Source organism: Cuculus canorus, chromosome 3 (genome assembly GCF_017976375.1).
Source record: "Cuculus canorus isolate bCucCan1 chromosome 3, bCucCan1.pri, whole genome shotgun sequence".
Classification (NCBI taxonomy): Eukaryota; Metazoa; Chordata; class Aves; order Cuculiformes; family Cuculidae; genus Cuculus; species Cuculus canorus.
The window spans coordinates 118,576,262-118,593,902 of NC_071403.1; the positions used below are offsets into that span (position 1 = coordinate 118,576,262).

At 43.6% G+C, this 17,641-nt stretch overlaps 1 protein-coding gene across 2 annotated transcripts in view; it reads left to right on the forward strand.

Annotated features, from left to right (window-relative positions):
• The window catches only part of KLHL29 (kelch like family member 29), a 410,457-nt gene that overhangs the window by 376,580 nt on the left and 16,236 nt on the right, over positions 1 to 17,641 (forward strand). For both annotated transcript variants that reach the window (XM_054062520.1, XM_054062521.1), the window contains one exon: positions 10,016 to 10,209. In XM_054062520.1, coding sequence (XP_053918495.1) covers positions 10,016 to 10,209 — 194 coding nt within the window. The remainder of the gene's footprint in view (positions 1 to 10,015; positions 10,210 to 17,641) is intronic.

Genomic DNA, 17,641 nt, shown 5'->3' on the forward strand with positions numbered 1-17,641 from the left:
CTTCTAAGGAAAACAATTGATAAATGGAAACGGGTTTGAATTACTGGCCAAGTGGGGCTGAATGGAGATGGGAGAGAGTGGAAATTTCTCTTTTCAAGAAGACTCCAGATAATACAGAAGTTTCCCTTTTCTCACATGGAACTTAAAAAAAACAAAAAAGGAAGGAACAAAAACAAAAGAAACATTTCACAAAGTAAAATTCCAAAACCAACTAATTTCATGTCAAGCGTATCACTCAATAAAACCATAAATTTTATATGTGTATCAATGTTTTCATTAAAAAATAGAAACCACTTTGAAATGCAGTATATAACAATATTTTATTCCAAAACAATCGATACAGCCCTAGCCTTACCCAAACACTTAAAAATGCACTATGACAATAAATTAATGATACATTTTTTGTGAAATGTTTTTCTTCAGTGCCTCTGGCAACCAAAAATATGAGGGTTTTTTTTTTCTTTTTGCCAGTTTTAATTGCTGAATTTGAATACTTCTGCTGCAACATTTTGAAGCAGACATTTCTCAGTAAAAGTTGCCTTAACAGACGAGCCAAAAAGGGATAGGTCATTAAGAAAGATTTGGAAAAAAAGAAGTACATTTTTCAAAAGTTTAGGACTAAAGATGCTTTCAATCTATTATTTCTGGATTTTGCTGCTGCAACGTTTATATTCTATTTATATAAGGAGTTTTTATTTTTTCTTTTAAATAGATACCATAAATACTGATTAACAAAACCTATATCAAAAGTCCTTTAATGTTTCAAAGTCAAAACGCGGAGGAAATGCCAAAAATAGTTTCCTTCTGCAGATCTACTTTTTGGTACAAACTTTGATTGTGTGAGCAGCATTTTTTCCCAAACGATTTCTGCCTAGTTCTGTGCGTGGGACAGATCAGTTCACAGAATCATAAAATCACAGAATCATAGAATGGTTTGGGTTGGAAGGGACCTTAAAGATTATCTAGTTCCAACCCCTGCCATGGGCAGGGACACCTTCCACTGGATCAGGTTGCTCAGCCTGGCCCTGAACACACTTGGTGAGACCGCACCTCAAATACTGTGTTCAGTTCTGGACCCCTCACCACAAGAAGGATGTTGAGGCTCTGGAGCGTGTCCAGAGAAGAGCAACGAAGCTGGTGAGGGGGCTGGAGAACAAGTCTGACGAGGAGCGGCTGAGAGAGCTGGGGTTGTTTAGCCTGGAGAAGAGGAGGCTGAGGGGAGACCTTATTACTCTCTACAACTCCCTGAAAGGAGGTTGTGGAGAGGAGGGAGCTGGGCTCTTCTCCCAAGTGACAGGGGACAGGACAAGAGGGAATGGCCTGAAGCTCCGTCAAGGGAGGTTCAGGTTGGATATCAGAAAAAAATTCTTCACAGTAAGAGTCATCGGGTACTGGAACAGCTGCCCAGGGAGGGGGTCGAGTCGCCTTCCCTGGAGGTGTTTAAGGAATGGGTGGATGAAGTGCTTAGGGACATGGTTTAGGGAGTGTTAGGAATGGTTGGACTCGATGATCCAATGGGTCCTTTCCAACCTGGTGATTCTGTGATTCTGTGATTCTCGAGAGGCGACGTCCACGACTTCTCTGGGCAACCTGTGCCAGACTCACCACCCTTACAGTAAAAAATTTCTGCCTGTTATTTAATACAAATCTGCCTTCTTTCACTTAAAAATATTCCCCCTTGTCCTATCCCTGCACTCCATGATCAGTCTTGAGCCCCTCCCCATCTTTCTTGCAGACCTCCTTTCAGTACTGGAAGCTGCTCTAAGGTCTCCCCAGAGCCTTCTCTAGGCTAAACAACCCCCAACTCCCTCAGCTGTTCCTCATCTGAGAGGTTCTCCAGCCCTCTGATCATCTTTGTGGCCTCCTCTGGACTCGCTCTAGTGTTGGGGAATGTGTTCTTGGCCAGGGAGAGCCTGTCTGGTGCTGAGTGATCACCATTCACAGGCAGTTTTGTGTTACTCTGTGTTCACAAATTCGGCACTATTTTGCCTAGGAGATAGGATGTGACGAAAGGGAAGGATGTGTGCTGTGGGACAAGGTAGCCTTCCCTCCCAGCCCAGGCATGGGCTGAAGAACTGACATCGGTGATGATGTTCTCAGCGAGGCAGAGAAATGCAGGCAGAGAAGAATGAATAATAAATAATAGCAGCATTTGCAACACGTGAGCGTTGCTTCCCTTCTTACTCCGAGCTTGAGGTGGGCGCCACCCTTGGGACTGGCTTTAAAGATAATCTCACCATTTTATGCCAATTTTTTTCTGAAGGTATTTAACTCAGTGAATTTGTAACTACCAGAAATGTTTTTGTGAACATGGGAGAGACTGAGGCCAGGAAAGAGATGCAGTCTTTCATTCAATCTCTTGATAGAGGAACATCAAAATAATGCTGTCGCAGATAGGTATCTTGATAGATGTCATTGACTGAACGATCTCTTTTAATTTTATCCAGAGCCTCATTTCTTTCTCTGCTCGAATTCTCACGGTCTCTCTTTAACAAAGCATCCCAAACATTGGTCAGCTGAATACAGCCCAAATCAAGCAAAGTCACCCCCTCTCCTTCCTCATCATCTCAGTCGCCCAAGCCCTTGCCACAAATGACATTGCAGCCTGCAAAGTCACACTCCGGCCCTCAGCGTACCCCACGTGGCTCGGTGAGAGCAGCCGTGCTGGTTTTCTGTTGTAATAAGCACACCAAGAGACTTCTGCGTGAGAAAGGAGCGGTTTTCCTCCCTATCATTTCAGCACACACTGTCTCAACCGCAATAAGGATGTCTTGTCGTGGGGATTTGCTAAACCCGTGGTTATAATTAATCTGCTATTGTCTATAAAGTGACTTGTGAGACGCAGCTATGGAAAAAGTGCAACATGGCCTCCTTTGGGTTATGGCAAGAACAGAGAGAGGGTTTGGAATGTTTTCTTTTTTATCCTTAGTATTAAAATGACAGTGGGGGATGACAGTAGCAGAGACTGGCGTGGTGCATTTTGGAATGGATGTTCCAGGGTTCTGCTGTTAAAAATGCAGGTGAGAAAAAGCTGACCCTCCTGAGCAAAGTCAGGCCTTTTCAGGCAAAAGCATTTCCCGTTTGGACCAGGCAGCTAATTTGTGTGAGCGTTCGGGAATTTAAATAGCAGAGATCACTGTATCCATCTTTGCAAGTGATGAGGCCTTCTGCAACGTTCAAAAAAGGCCACTTTAATTGCTCAGTTATCTGCAGTTGCACGCACAGTTACTGCTCACTTCGTGAGTTTGCCCTCTCTTTCCTACTGCCTCAAGAGCCACACGTGGGTGGTGTTCTCCGACCTTGTCTCTGTGTGGGCTGCACGTTCCTCTTCGAATATTACTTTACTTTGGGTACGCTGGCACGCTGAGATACTGTCTCTCAGGAGGGAAGAAATGTCTCTGTCATTCCAGCAGATCTTACAAAAGCGTTGTTTTAAAATTATAGTAAAGTTATTTGATCGTATGCCGTAAGTCAGATGATGCCAAAAATGACGTTTACCTCTAAGGCTGACATTGCTTCTTTCAGTGCTGAATTACAGGGTTCTGCGCTCTTAGGTTTTGGTTGTTTTTTGACCCAAAGGAGGCATCTCATATAGCCCTGTTATCCACTCAGGTGGAGGTACGGGGGCTCATCCAGGCCCGACGCACGATGCGGTCCTGGGCTGTGCCACCAGTGTGAAGAACAACACGGTGGACATCCTCCGTTCTCGGCTGCCTACCACCTCCCCTCATGCACATGCAGCTTATCTTTCCCAACCACATTTTGCTTTCTGCTGGCTCAGTTAGCTCAAGCATGACAATGCTCATCTTTGGCCAAGTTTCAATGTGGTTTTCACTGGCCTGGTGAAGGGCGTATCTCCAATCCAATGTGATCTACCCTGACCTGACCAGTTAGCAGCCCCAGAGCATGGAGACTGCAGGGTGTCTCACCACAGTGGGTCTTTGAAGATGGAGAAACTGACATCTTTTTCTCCAGTTTCTTTCTGGTTCTCCACCATTTTTTTCCTGGAATTCTTGCAACATTTCATCCTAAGTGGTTAAAATCTTACAAAGATAGTTTTACTGCATTTTGGGTTTTAAAAAGAGATGTCAGACCATCTTAGCAATACATGCTACCACCTGAGTACACCCGATTCATCTGCTGTACCATCAGAGAGCATTAAAGCAGGTAGGGACCACCAGATTCCTAATGATTTATGGCATCATCTCCTGTGCTTCTCACTCCATGCTTTCACTTTTCTCACTGATGCTGAAGGATGCAGCCTCAACCAGAAAGTCTGCTGCCACTTAAATCAGTGGGTGTTTTCCCATCAACTGCAATAGGGCTGAGATTTTTTTACACTTTATCTACCATTTTTTCTGTAAAAAGGCAGTAAAAATTCCGCCTTGATGGATAATATTACAGGACTATCACAAACAGACGGGTAGGAGTCATTCGTTACTCATCTTAAAACAATATACATGTGCCAGAGGGTCTGAGTTATAAGTCCATTTTTGTGGCTCTACACGGGTATATATTCAGGGAGAGTTATGTTTTTGGAATGAGTGTTTAGGGAAATAACAGCGCGGCTGCAGTTCTCCATCAAGGCCCTCTGGCAAGTTTCTGTGTGACAGGGAGCGAGTCATTAGGTGTTAGGCGAGAGGGTATTACACTTTCTGTCGTCTTCTGAGATATGAGTTGAGTTGGGAGGCGGCAAAATGAAGTGGATCCACGAACTAGGTTTTTAGATAATGGATGGGCCCTGTAATAAATGCAATTTGAGAGCCAAGAAGGCTGCATATGCTGACAAGACAATGTATGAGACTAAAAGTGTGGAAATATGGGTGCTTTGTGGTTATTATCTGTTTGAAGGACAGAAGAAGATGAATCCCCTTGACCTGACAGCACTTTTACAATAGGGTTGTCTAAAATTGGGAGATTACTTCGGCTGGCAGTGTGTACTCCAAAGACAGCCTAAAAAATTCAGTGTAAAGAATGTACTTTATAAGCCTTAGTAACTGCTTCAGAACCTACTGTTTTATTGACATCTTAAGAAAATTAAATATATAGCCTTGTCCGGCGATAGTTTCTTAAGCTCCTCAGAACAGTCAGAAGAAAATAAAAAAGGCAAAAAATAGTAATCCATTAATGTGATTTTAAACAACAATAAATCGTGAATCGTCTGAAGAGCAGATCAATATGACACTGTACAGCTTTATTTTAAACAGCAGCTTTCCTGCAAACAGAACTAAATAATGTATAAGAAACTGGAGAGTGCATGTCTGTAAGCGACTGACCGTGATGTAAGCATTTTATAATGTGAATAAATGAAGCTACTCATCTCTCTGTTTAACTTAGAAGGAGAGAAATTAAGAGACTGAGGAGAAAAAAGAATACAATTTTCATGTATTGAAGAGGTCAAAAGTCAAGAAGGCAGAGAAGCAAACAGCACAGCTTGAAATGAAGGGTTCTGTGATAACAATACTGAGGTAGTAGGGAAAGAGCAAGAAAGGAGGCACTGAATGAAAAGAGTGAAGTAAGAGGAAGTTCTGGCCCACAGGTTAAATCCTGAGAGTGGAGGGTTATGGAAACCAACAAGGTTATTTCCGCATGTGTGCTTTTCAAGCCTGGGTTGTATTTTCTGCTGTGTTCAGATCATTTTCCATATCATGGATGTATAAATAATACATAGAATCGTAGAATTACAGAACGGTTTGGGTTATAAAGGACCTTTAAAGGGCATGTAGTCCAACACCCCTGCCATGAACTGGGACATCTTCAACTACATCAGACTCCTCAGAGCCCAGTCTGACCTTAACAGTTTCCAGGGAGGGGGCATCTACCATCTCTCTGGACAACCTGCTCCTGTGTTTCACCTCCCCATTGTAAAAAATTTCTTCCTCATATCTACTCTAAATCTCTCCTCTTTTAGTTTAAAACCATTACTCCTTGTCCTGTTGCTACAGGCCCTGCTAAAAAGTTTGTCCTCACCTTACTATAAGCCCCCTTTAAGTATTGAAAAGCTGCATTAAGGTTTTCCCGGAGCCTTCTCTTCTCCAGGCTGAACAACTCCAGCTCTCTCAGCCTGTCTTCATAGGAGAGATGTTCCATCCCTCTGATGATTTTTGTGGCCCTCATCTGAACTTGCTCCAACAGTTCCGTGTCCTTCTTGTGCTGAGGGCTCCAGAGCTGGACACAGTTCTCCAGGTGGGGTCTCACCAGAGTAGAGGGGCAGAGTCACCTCCCTTGACCTGCTGGCCACACTTCTTTTGATGCAGCACAGGATGCAGTTGGCCTTCTGGGATGTGAGTGTACATTGTTGGCCTCATGTCCAACTTTTCATCCACCAGCACCGCTAAATCCTTCTCAGCAGAGCTTCTCTCTATCCCTTCGTCTCCCAGCCTGTGTTAAATACCAGGGGCTACCCCAATCCAAGTACGGAACCTTACATCTGTCCTTGTTGAATCTCATAAGATTCACATGGGTCCACTTCTCAAGCTTGTCCAGGTCCCTCTGGAAGTGACAGATGGGGATACACACATCCTGCATGCATGGAAGGCCCAATGTCCAGAGCATGGCAGGGCCATGGACTGTGGGGTTGCAAGGACTGCTCTGGGGGCAGCGGAAGGCATGCGAGGACATCTGTGTGAAACCACACGTAAGTCCATAGCATGTAGGGACTGTAAAACCAAGAGTCAGTCATGTGAAAGGAGGTGTCCCTGAAGTTTCAAGGGATGAGCTTGGTAGGCCCATAGCCAACGACAGGCATGGACGCACGGGGACTGGAGGGAGCAGTGAGGGAGAGGGAAGAAAAACCTTTGCTTGGCTTGAAGCCAGCTCCCATTAAGTTTCCATCTACAGCTTCAAACAGGGGAATCAAATGCAAAGCTTGACTAATGGAAAGAGATCAAAGTGATTATTCTTTAAATCAGTTCCCTCCCTGCTGGCCCTTGAGCACAGCTGGTGCTAAAGGCAGCTGAGGAGCACCACCAGCACTAGTGGCAGCGGAGTGATGGCAACGCTGGAGATGACGCAACAGATGGAAAGGCCCTGGGGCAGAGAGGTAAAGCAGGTGTCATTATTTCCTGTCCTGGAAGGTTACAAAGATTCAACTTTATTCATTTTTAAACCAATTTAGTTAATCTGGTACAAATCCTTTTGTGATCACGTTGAGCTGACTTGAGATAGACCAAAATGGTGGAAACCTGCCTTGCAGAGACTTAAGGAGCTTAGACTACTTCCTTTATCCCATAGAAGGTGAAGAGGTGACTATTATTTTCTGCAACTCCATATGTGAAAGAGAAAGATTTGTTAGCAGAAGGCTTTATAATCCCACGTAAAGAAAACAAAAAGAACTTTCTGGTGGGTAGGAGATGAAGCAAAACACAGAGACTAGGAATCAGGTCCATGGTTTTGCAAGGAAGGAATGAACCAGAGGAATAAATTCCCTTGCAATGAAGAGACTTGATGTACAAGTATCAGGAAGCCATAAAGGCCATATTCAACTTGTCTTCTTCAGCCCCAGAGGTAAGTTAGGCGCTTACTTAAGAGGATTGCTTCACTGAGCAGTCTCTGTAAAACCTGCATTAGATGTCTGTGTCAGGTGGGCATGGACTGGCTTCCACCTGCTTTATGGGTCACTGATTTTTTTAAACCAAATGATTCTCAAGACAAGATTGGGATTTTAAGCTGCCCCGTTTGCACCTATATGCAGTAGATTTGAAGCCTTTCGCTTTCAGCAGATGAGTGAAACTGGTCATTTTTCTGCCTCCCCGTCACAGATGAAAGCGAGTAGGAGAAAGAAAGATCAGTTCTGTCATCACAGACCATAGACAGAGAGCAGTGAAAGTGGGGGAAAAAAACCAAGGTTTGGGAGACCTGAGGTCCCAGTAGTGAAGTTCATCCAGAGGAAGGACAATTAATTTTGTAATTTGGATCTTTATTATTCCTGTAGAAGTCGTCCTCAACCATGCCCAGCCCACAGCAGATGTGAAGGATATAATCCCTGCTTCCCCTGCTTAGGAGGATCAGAAAGTCATTGGCAGGAACATATCAGTCTTGGGAGCTGTGGTTGGCCAGGTACTTCTCCTAGCACAGGGAAGGCAGTACGGCTGCTCACCATCCCATCCCAGACCACTCTGGCGGGCCACAGAAATTCCTGCTGCCAGGTAGCAGTGGTGTAAGACAATAAGTACCAAGTGACAGGTATAATTTATCTTAGAAGCTGAGGAACTGGAAAGGCGCAGTAGGTCAGTTCTTCTCAACTCTATGCCTTTGCACAGTGTCTAGCCAGTTAGAACCAGTTCCTTAACCACATCTTTTATTATACATCAACAATTAAATTACCAAGCTTCAAGTTATGACAGTTAGCAAAACGTAACACGAAAGCAGCGCACAAAACTTTATATTAATGTGCTATTTTTGCATATGTGTTGGGGTGGGCATGAGTGCTGCCCCGAGTGCTGTGGGTAAATGCAGGCGCTGCAGCATATGGTGTCTCCCCTGGAGGAGCTGCTTGTGCAGTCAAACATGCATCTGCAGGCTTGAGTTCGGTACCAAACTTTTAAGAATCAGCCCAAGGTAGGTGTGTCACCTTGAATGCTCCCAGCACCGTGCTGTTTAATCTCGTTATATTTCTCCCCTTTGATCACTTTGTTGTAGATTAATTTAATTTCTCAGTAGCTAATTTAGAGCATTGTACAAGGCAGTTCTCCGTGCTCATTATAAGGGACTTCCCTCATCCCTTTCAGTCAAAGTTTGACTCCCACTTGCTTGTGCTTCATTTTCATGAGTGTGTTAATTACTTTCAGTTATATTACTCGGAAACCCATTAATGCGGTTTCATTAAGCGCATTATTTGGTGCTGGTTCCACCATTTATATCATTTGTCCCTTTTATTTTCCCCAAGTCTGGGCAGTGAGAATTTGAGGGACACATTGCAAAGGCAGAATTCCCCCCTCACTAGATCTTTTTTTACAGGTAGGTTCATTGCCATGGATTCATTTCATGTTTGCGTATTGCATATCACTAATATTAACAGCAAAAGCCCTAAATGGGTGATGAGGGCTTCTGTTCTTGCAGTCAACAATTCTGAATAATCGCTATGCAGGAAATTCCTATTTGACTGAATGTGCCATTACATGGAAATATAGAAGCCTAAAAAAATTACATTATTTTTCTGTCGCCAGGACTCATTTTAGAGCAGCTATTTGGATCTCTGCCACATTATCTTTATAAAAAAAATGACGTCTGTACTTGTGACATTGTCTAAAATGAATCTTGCATCCATGGATTATTAACTGCACATCCCTTATGGTCAATGGCTTAATTAAATCAGATTCTGATGACCTTAAAACTAATTTAGCACTTTCATGCGTTCTCTTTTCTGTTTGCTTCATGTCAAATATGGATACAATTGTGAAATCTTATTCCAGCATTAACATTTGCAGCCTTTTGGAATGAAGCACAGTGGTTTGGTTTGCACAATGAAAATTAAATGGAAGCAACTTGTTCTGGCACAAAATGTGCATCTCTGGTCAGTTAACTAGAGTAAAAAGAGCTATCGTGTTGCATTATGTTGCAGGTGAGATGCGTTCCACAAGCTGAACAACTGAAGTATATTAACAGTTGCGTGCCTGCGGTTGCTATTGGATATCGCTGCACTGATTTGCAAGAGTAATCTCACTGTACACTCATTAATAGAAATTAATTAACAGAAGACATCTCAACAAAGATGTCCAGAGTTTCTTTAGCTTGGACTGTAATGAGATTTGAGAGGCATACGCAGAAAATAGAAGAGGCTTTCTCTAAGCTTTTCTCAATGTTTTAAAAGCTTAGAAAAAGCATTAATTACACTATTTACCCAGTGGCTGAATTTGTAGGATGTTAGAAAATACATTTCCACCTCCACTTTTCTTCTGCTTGTCAAGCTGGTTTTCTCTTATATCCCAGGTTGCTTTCTCTGCCTGTCTATCCTGCCTTTACCGTTCACCCAGTGTTGCATCATCTCAGCTCACTCCGATTCCTTTTGTCCTAGGTACGATACGATAACCAACCAGTGGGAGACCATCGCTCCTCTGCCAAAGGCTGTCCATTCAGCTGCTGCAACTGTTTGCGGTGGGAAGATCTACGTCTTTGGTGGGGTGAATGAAGCTGGCCGAGCTGCGGGTGTCTTGCAGTCCTACATCCCTCAGACTAATTCATGGAGTTTTATAGAGTCTCCAATGATCGGTAAGGGAGGCGTGGTGGCAGATTAAGCCTGTATTACAACATGGGTGTGCTACAGGTATTCTAATGCCTTTGCGGAAGGCAAGAGAGTTGGGGGTGAGGGGAGATGCAGGTTGACAGGAATATATCATATATTGTGCCAGAGAGGCATTTATCTGGATCTTTACTGAAGGCAGTTGTCACTCATTAATACAGCTAGTTATCAAATAGAAGTGTTGAGTTCAAAGTAAAGGAGAAAGGAAAGCAGTTATTAGATATGGACAACTAGTAATTTTAGATCCAAAAAAATCACAAAGTGCAGTGAAAATTCACCCTGTCATCGTGTGTTGCTCCATGCGGTTCTACAGCACTGCTCAGTTAATGGATTATTACTCATGGATTTGTTAAACCGACGCCTGTCCTAGAGGAAGTGCTGGTCATTCTTACCTGGGATTTATCAGTGGTGTCCAAAGGCGACGTGCTTCAGAGGCTGAAATTTCCGAGACATGCAGATTATTAAAACTCTGTTTCCTACTTTGTGATGCCCTCCTGCTCACCAAACATTTTACAGAATAAAGAGCAGGGCAAGTGCCAAGCGGCACCACAGCAGCCAGCGTAGAGGTGTAAACTTCCTTCCATCACTAGAATAGCGTTCAGAAGATTGCAGCTTACTTGCTTTTTGTGGTGATTTGCAGCCTGAGTGTTTAGGCTACTTTGGAAATGGGGTTTCGCATTCAACCCCTCGAGGATGTTATTGTGGGGTGAAAGCTGACCTGGGTCACCTGCTCTGCGCTGGGTGAGTGGGCAGCCTTTGGTCTGGCTTTACTTAGGTGGCCAAAGAAAGAGCGCTCGTGCAGTCATCACTGAGAAGCTGTTGTGGGTGCCTCGCTTTTGCATCCTAGAATCATGAAATCGTACAATAGTTTGGACTGAAAGGGACCTTTTAAGGTCATCTAGTCCAGCCCCTCTGGAATAAGCAGGGACATCTTCAACTAGATCAGGTTGCTCAAAACCCCATCCAACATGACCTTGAATGTTACAAGGGATGGAGCTTCTATCACCTCTCTGGGTAACTTGTTCCAGTGTTTCACCATCCTAAACCTTTTAGTCACGTTGAAACTGTGACATGAGGTGCTTCATGTAAAATAAATCACAGCCTTGGTATTGAGCTTGGTAGAGCAATAGGAGTAGCAAGTAATAAATTATAGAAGCACAGTTATAAGATATTCGGGTAAGGCCTAAGCATATTCAGAGAGCAAACTGAAGCTGTTCTTTTTAATGTAGCTTGTTACAATTCTTACAACTCTTTTCTTGGGGTTCCCTAGTAGATCAGGTCATGAGGAGCTGGTGGAGGCACGGCTGTAGCTCCCCTCTGCAGAGCGCTGCTCCTCTCTGACTCCTTTGGTGCTGTTTGTGTCCAGCCTAACGTAACATGACATGCATATGATGCAGCGTGAAGCGCCCAGCAGGAGGGCGTTAACCGAAAGTCATGTTTATGTAATACAGCAGCGCAAACAACCCTATTGCCTGGCTTTTTCCATCACGTGGCTACGGCTGCTGCTGTTCATTTAATCCACTGACTGACAGTATGAGGTTTTCCTGGACTCACGGCGTATTGCAAAAAATGAATACATTATGCAAAGAAGAATTCCTTTTCCTTACCAAATAGTACAAGTGCCACAGGAGCTAAGAAATCATTCCCTGGGCTTGTTACACTGTCTAGCAGGCATCAGAACCACCCCTACTTGGAAAAAAATCATCCAAACCATCCAGAGTTGGCCATTGCTCTAATGGACAGGTACCATTATTTCCTAACGAAAATACATGGAAGACACCGGTGAAGTTAAAAGACGACGGTGTTTATGTTTTATGGTGTAAGCAAAGTTAATTAGTTAAGTTGAAGGCGTGAAATATATGATGAAATACAGAGTTGCTGTGTGTCTTTGCTGGGAAATGTGTAACATCAATTTGTTTGCAAATAAAGTAAAATAACACATAGCCTGAAAAATTGCACCCGGTTCAAGAAAGTCTGGAAAACTGAGCTGACGTGATGCCTGATCTTCACTAAAAGGCTGTGGGGAGACTGGAAATGTACTTTAATTTCTCCAGCTCTACAAGAACCGCAATATCACCTGTATTTGTAAAGCATTCCCCAAGAACTGAAAGCAATGCTGAGTACAGTCAACGTTTATCTAAAACAAAGAGGGAGTAGAAGGAGTCTTGGGGTGCTTTTTACAAAAAGGAGCTGAGATAAATCCTGATACGATCATTGCTGGGGTGTCTTTGACAGCCTCAGAGCCTGTTTGTATTGATTTGTGAATTCTTTAGGTATCCCTCTGAGCTAAGTCAACTGAGATATCTGATGGCGAGTTATGTTGTTTAAGGTCACCCCAGAGATCAGTGAAAACTGTTTGACCTCAAACAGGACAACGGATTATTTAAGAATACCTTAAGCATGCTCAGGTATGCGACACTAGATCCAGGTATTGAAAGCAGCCAAGGTCTCTGGAGACTTTTAGACAGATAGTACTTGTCTGAAGCCACTGTGGCATGTTATGATAGTGAGTTGACCGTAGCATGGCACACATTTGAACCCAAAAGATCCACCTCTTTCAAAGTGTGTGCCAGCCTAACCCAAAGCAACAGTGGCATCAACCATGACAAGGGGGACGGTCATTTTTTAGCTAGCCTAGATGGTTTAATTCAATGATCTCGAAGGTCTTTTCCAACCCAAACGATTCTGTTATTCTGTGTAGGCTGGACGCTGATGCCCTGCCTGTGCAGAGGAGACATGGAGTGGGGTCCAACAGGAAGTCCATGCAGCCCAGGCCCTTCTCTCTTCTGTCTGGATCTCTTCTAGGAATTCCCTCTAGCAAATTCTTCTAGGAAATCTCTTCTAGCAAATTCACTCCCAGCTTCCATTTATTCTTTCGTGTTCACCTGCCAGGAGGTGCTGGGATGTGGATGCCTGCATGCAGTAGGTCTGATGCTCACCAACACATTGCACATGGTTACTATGGCAGCGTTTGGGTAGATGTTGATTACACACATGCACATTTGGAGAGGGTCTTTCTCAGTGCCCCATCCTTTGCCCTGAGTTTGTCCTCCCTACCTTTGGAGCTGGCAGATGTTCCTGCAGCAGCAAAACCTACAGCTTGATTTCACTGGGGTACTGGAGGCTCCCAGAGCTTTCACGCTGCATGTTTTATTAGACCACCTTGCACATCCCTTTCTTATGTTTGGACCTGTAAGAAGTTTGCTGCTGCCAAGCCAAAGTCCTGCAAGAGTAGATGAACCCAGGCTATGTACTTGCATCACCTGCCTTTCCATCTCTTGCCAGGCTGCCCTATATAGCTCTGCTAAAAAAGTATTTCATGCCCAGCTTCCTGAGGTTTGTCTTATTTAACAAGATGGCCATAGACATGCTGAAGTCAGTGACTGCAAGCAAGCCTAATTATCTTGTCACTGTCTTTTAGTTCACTTTGTGCCTTCATGCCAGGACTCTGAAATATACCTGTTTTGATAAGCTGAAAAGTCAGTGTCTGTACTGGTGGACTTATTGGATTTTATTAATGTTTCTGTATCGTAGGAAAACCAGTGTTTAATCATCACCGGTATTAAATTTTAAAATCTGGTGAGAACTATGAGAACACAGAGTTCGAAGATCTATGAGCATTTCTGGTTTCTAGTCCAAGTATTTAGCTCCTCTAGCATAGCAGTGATACGTCCAACCAAAGTGGGACAATCATAGACCCAAGAAAGCAAGAAATATCTGGAAAACAGCATTACCAGCATTTTTGTTTCACTGTCCCATGGCTTATTTTGGTTAAAATGCTCCCATGAATTTATTTTTGGACTTTACAGGAGAAATTAGATATATGGTTTGGGCTTCTCCCCAAGGTCAGTAGTTCGGTACCGTGTGTGTGGGTTTGGCCAGCTCTCACCTGGAAGTCTCAGAGCATCTCATCCTTCAATGGGTTTTTCTTCCCATGATTGGTTCTTAATGTTTTTCCCACTAGTAAGCTTGAATTTTACTTTCCTATCTCTCCCCCATTTCTCCTCTGGATGTGCCATATCCTCCATTCAGAATGCTTTTTCCCGCTCTAACCAGCAACGTCAGTGGGTTTGTGTTTGCCTTTTATCGGATGTCCTCCCTTTCACTTCCTACCTGTGCTTCATCTGTGTGGCTGCGCTTTGTCCAACTCTCTCCAATTCATCAACATTTTGCCCGTAGATTTCATGCTGAAGCCGCCCCGCGATGGCAGGTGGAGTCTTCGGCACATGCGATGCCCAACTCCCTTAGGTAGAATGCAGCGTTTACAAGTGAGGACGCTCACTTTCAGAGTCTCTGAGGAGGATTTGCTCAAGGGTTCATTGGGGAAACCATGGGGCTCTGCAACCAATTTTGGAGTTAGGAGAACTCAGCTATCCTGAGAGCACCGTGCAGAAGGGCTGACATCGGAGCCCCTGCTGTTAATTGCAATGTCTGCGCTTCAGCCTCGTGAGCTATGTTAGGGATCAGACCACAGTCTCCTGGCTGACGTGGGATATCATCATAGCCATTACTATGCCATTCTTGAGCTTGTCTGCATCATATTCAGGGAGGGGAAGAAGCACTTACTATTAAAAGCAGATTTAGTTTGTGTTAACTAGTTTCCTTTGTCCAGTTTGCTGCATCGTGTGCATCAACCCCACCCCGCTGGCTGCCCACGCGTACAGGGACACCCTTCAGTTGGAGTTCTAGCTGGGCTGGTGGCACGCCCGCATTTCTTCCTCCTGATAAAAATGTTTGACTAGCTTGGTTTTAATAACCTGTTTCCGTATGAAGTGCTGCCGCCATTCATTTTAATGACACTTCAGGCTCTGACCGAGTGCTTTACTGGAAGCCAGCATAAGATCTTCAAGCAATCATGGAAGGGAAAGCAGAACTATGCTACTTGACCATAAAATGTATCGAGAGATACGAGAGCCGTGAAACACATCACACAGCACGTTGTCGTTAACTAAGTGAGGAGCACACCAGTAGGTTAAATTATCAACCCCGTGTGAAGTACACCTCCAGCTCAAAGGTTGTTGCTGAGTGCATACCCCTTCCTGCAATGACCTGTCGCTACAATAGAAATACTTGCGTATTTTCGTATATAAGCAGCAAAAGAGAGTGATATTATGATATTATCCACTTGGAGAGAAAAGTACCTTTTATCTATTATTTCCTTTGCATTTATTCTGCCTTTTAATCTCAAGTATGCTTGCTGTGCTGGACAAATCCCATTTCAGATCCTGCAATCTGAAATGGATTACTGTAACCAACAGCCCAAACACTTGAATTTTGGAGGCAAAAGGAGGTTGATTCTGTTTTCCATGCTTCCTCTGCCCTCTCTTCCTTCCATCTGGCAGACGTTTGAAATAACCGATGTCCCTGTTGTATCCCACAGCAAGCTTCTGACCCACAGAAGCTCATGTTCATGCCCATGGACAAAAAAAAGCTCAAGCAAGCAGAACCTGCTTTCCACTCTGAGCATCCTAAGGACTTAGAGTAGTGATAGAAGTTGGAGTCTCCCCAATGTTTGCATGAGGTTACCAAGCCCTGGAAAGGACAACAACAAGGGAAGAGCGTGGGTAGCACCTGGGACGAAATACAGTTAAAGACTGAAGGTGCTCGTCCACACCTGGAGAGCAGGAGTGATGGCTTGAGTTTTCTGAGCTCTCGGTATCTGTGAACAATTTCTGCCTCCATGGTAACAAAACAAAAATAAAACACGCTGTTTTCTTTCTACCTATCTCTGGAGGGGTGTCCCTCGTGTCTTTCTGCTGTATCTTCATCAGGATCAGGAGGCTGTTTGCTGTGAACTTCTCCCTTCCTGAAAGAAATAGCAGAGATTTCTCTGTTTCTCTCTCTCAGGCTTGCTGTATAGCAATTCCTGAAATTGTAGCTAAAGCCAAAGCAGTAAAAATACAACAGATAGTTGATGTATTGAAAAATTGATGAGAATCAAACATGATTGCTTCTTAAAATAAAGAAAGAAAAAGAATATCAGACTGTCTATTTGAAAAGAAAAAGAAAATCACTATAAAAATAACCAAGGGGGTTCTCTCTCTTTCTTTAACAAAAAAGGAATGTGGAGTCAGTGATTCAGTCTCCTGAGAAGTCACTGTTTTGCCTTGAGGGAGCCCCAAATAATTTCCCTGTGAGATTTGGGAGCTGAAGGGTTTTTTTATGCAAGAGTTTCATTCTTCTTCAATACAATTCTAGTTGAAGAAAAAAAAAAAAAAACCAGGAAGACACGATAATGAAATACAGAAAATTTCTGATGAGTGTCTTAACTGGAAAAAATGTCACATATGCAAGTCTGATTTGGAAAGGGATGTGAGACGGGTTGTTAGGACAGATAAGTCTTTCTGATGAATTATAGTGGCTTAGTGGCACCAAGAAGAAACTGAATACTCCTTGTTCTATTTTCTGGATGAATTAGTTTCTTCCCATCTGTTCCAAAGGATCAGTGACATTTTCCTAATACATCCATGGTTTTTTTGACATACGCCTGTAGATACTCAGTGTAATTGGAGCCCAGCTTTAACCCGTAACATGTTTTGTCTGTTTTCATCCCGGGCGCTGTGCCCCCACGTGTCCCCCTGGACAGGCACCAACGTAGGGTGAGATGAATAGAGCCAGACCACCCTATGGCCATGCTGGAACAGAAGCAGACACCACAAACCCATTCTTTTCTTTCTAGTTTAACCAGTTCATACTCCAGTTTAAGGAAATTACCTCTCTTCTGGAGTCATTCATCGGCTTTTGCTTAATTCATGTCAAATTAAATCTCTTGTTAAATATTTAATGGAATAAGGTGGTTTTACAAGAACCTCAGGGTTACGCACTAGTGGTAAGTAAATGCCAGAAGTAAAGCTGTCAGGGCTGGTTTAAGCCCATCTCTTTCTGTGTTCGTAAAAGGACACGGTCATAGTGTTATAGACCTGGGAGGAACATAAAGACCCCTTCAATGTTATGTAGAGGCTGTTAACAGAGGTGTAAGAGCACAGTAAAGATGATATCGCACCTCCTCTCCAGCGCACTGCCCTGACTCCCCTCGCTCAGGAGTGGAGCTGGCAGGACCGTGTCCAGGCTGATTCTCCACTGGAGATGCAAGAGGATCACCCTTTTCTGAGCATATAAAAGTGCCAGTTTGGAAGAAGCTCTAACATATAGCTATGTATGGATTATTTTGATAGAAGTGTCCTCTGACATCAGAGTAGCCACGCAGGAAATGTTTGCTTCACACCCAAAAGGGCTTAGGCACTTGCATAGAGAGCTGGTTGTAAGGCTTATTTTAACTCAAATAAAGCAATGTATTTTCTCATCTTTTGTTCCCAGACACTGCTGATTGGTTTCACTGAAATGTTGATTAAAAAAACCTGATATCGCATCAAGACAGACACCATCATGAGAAATTTCAGC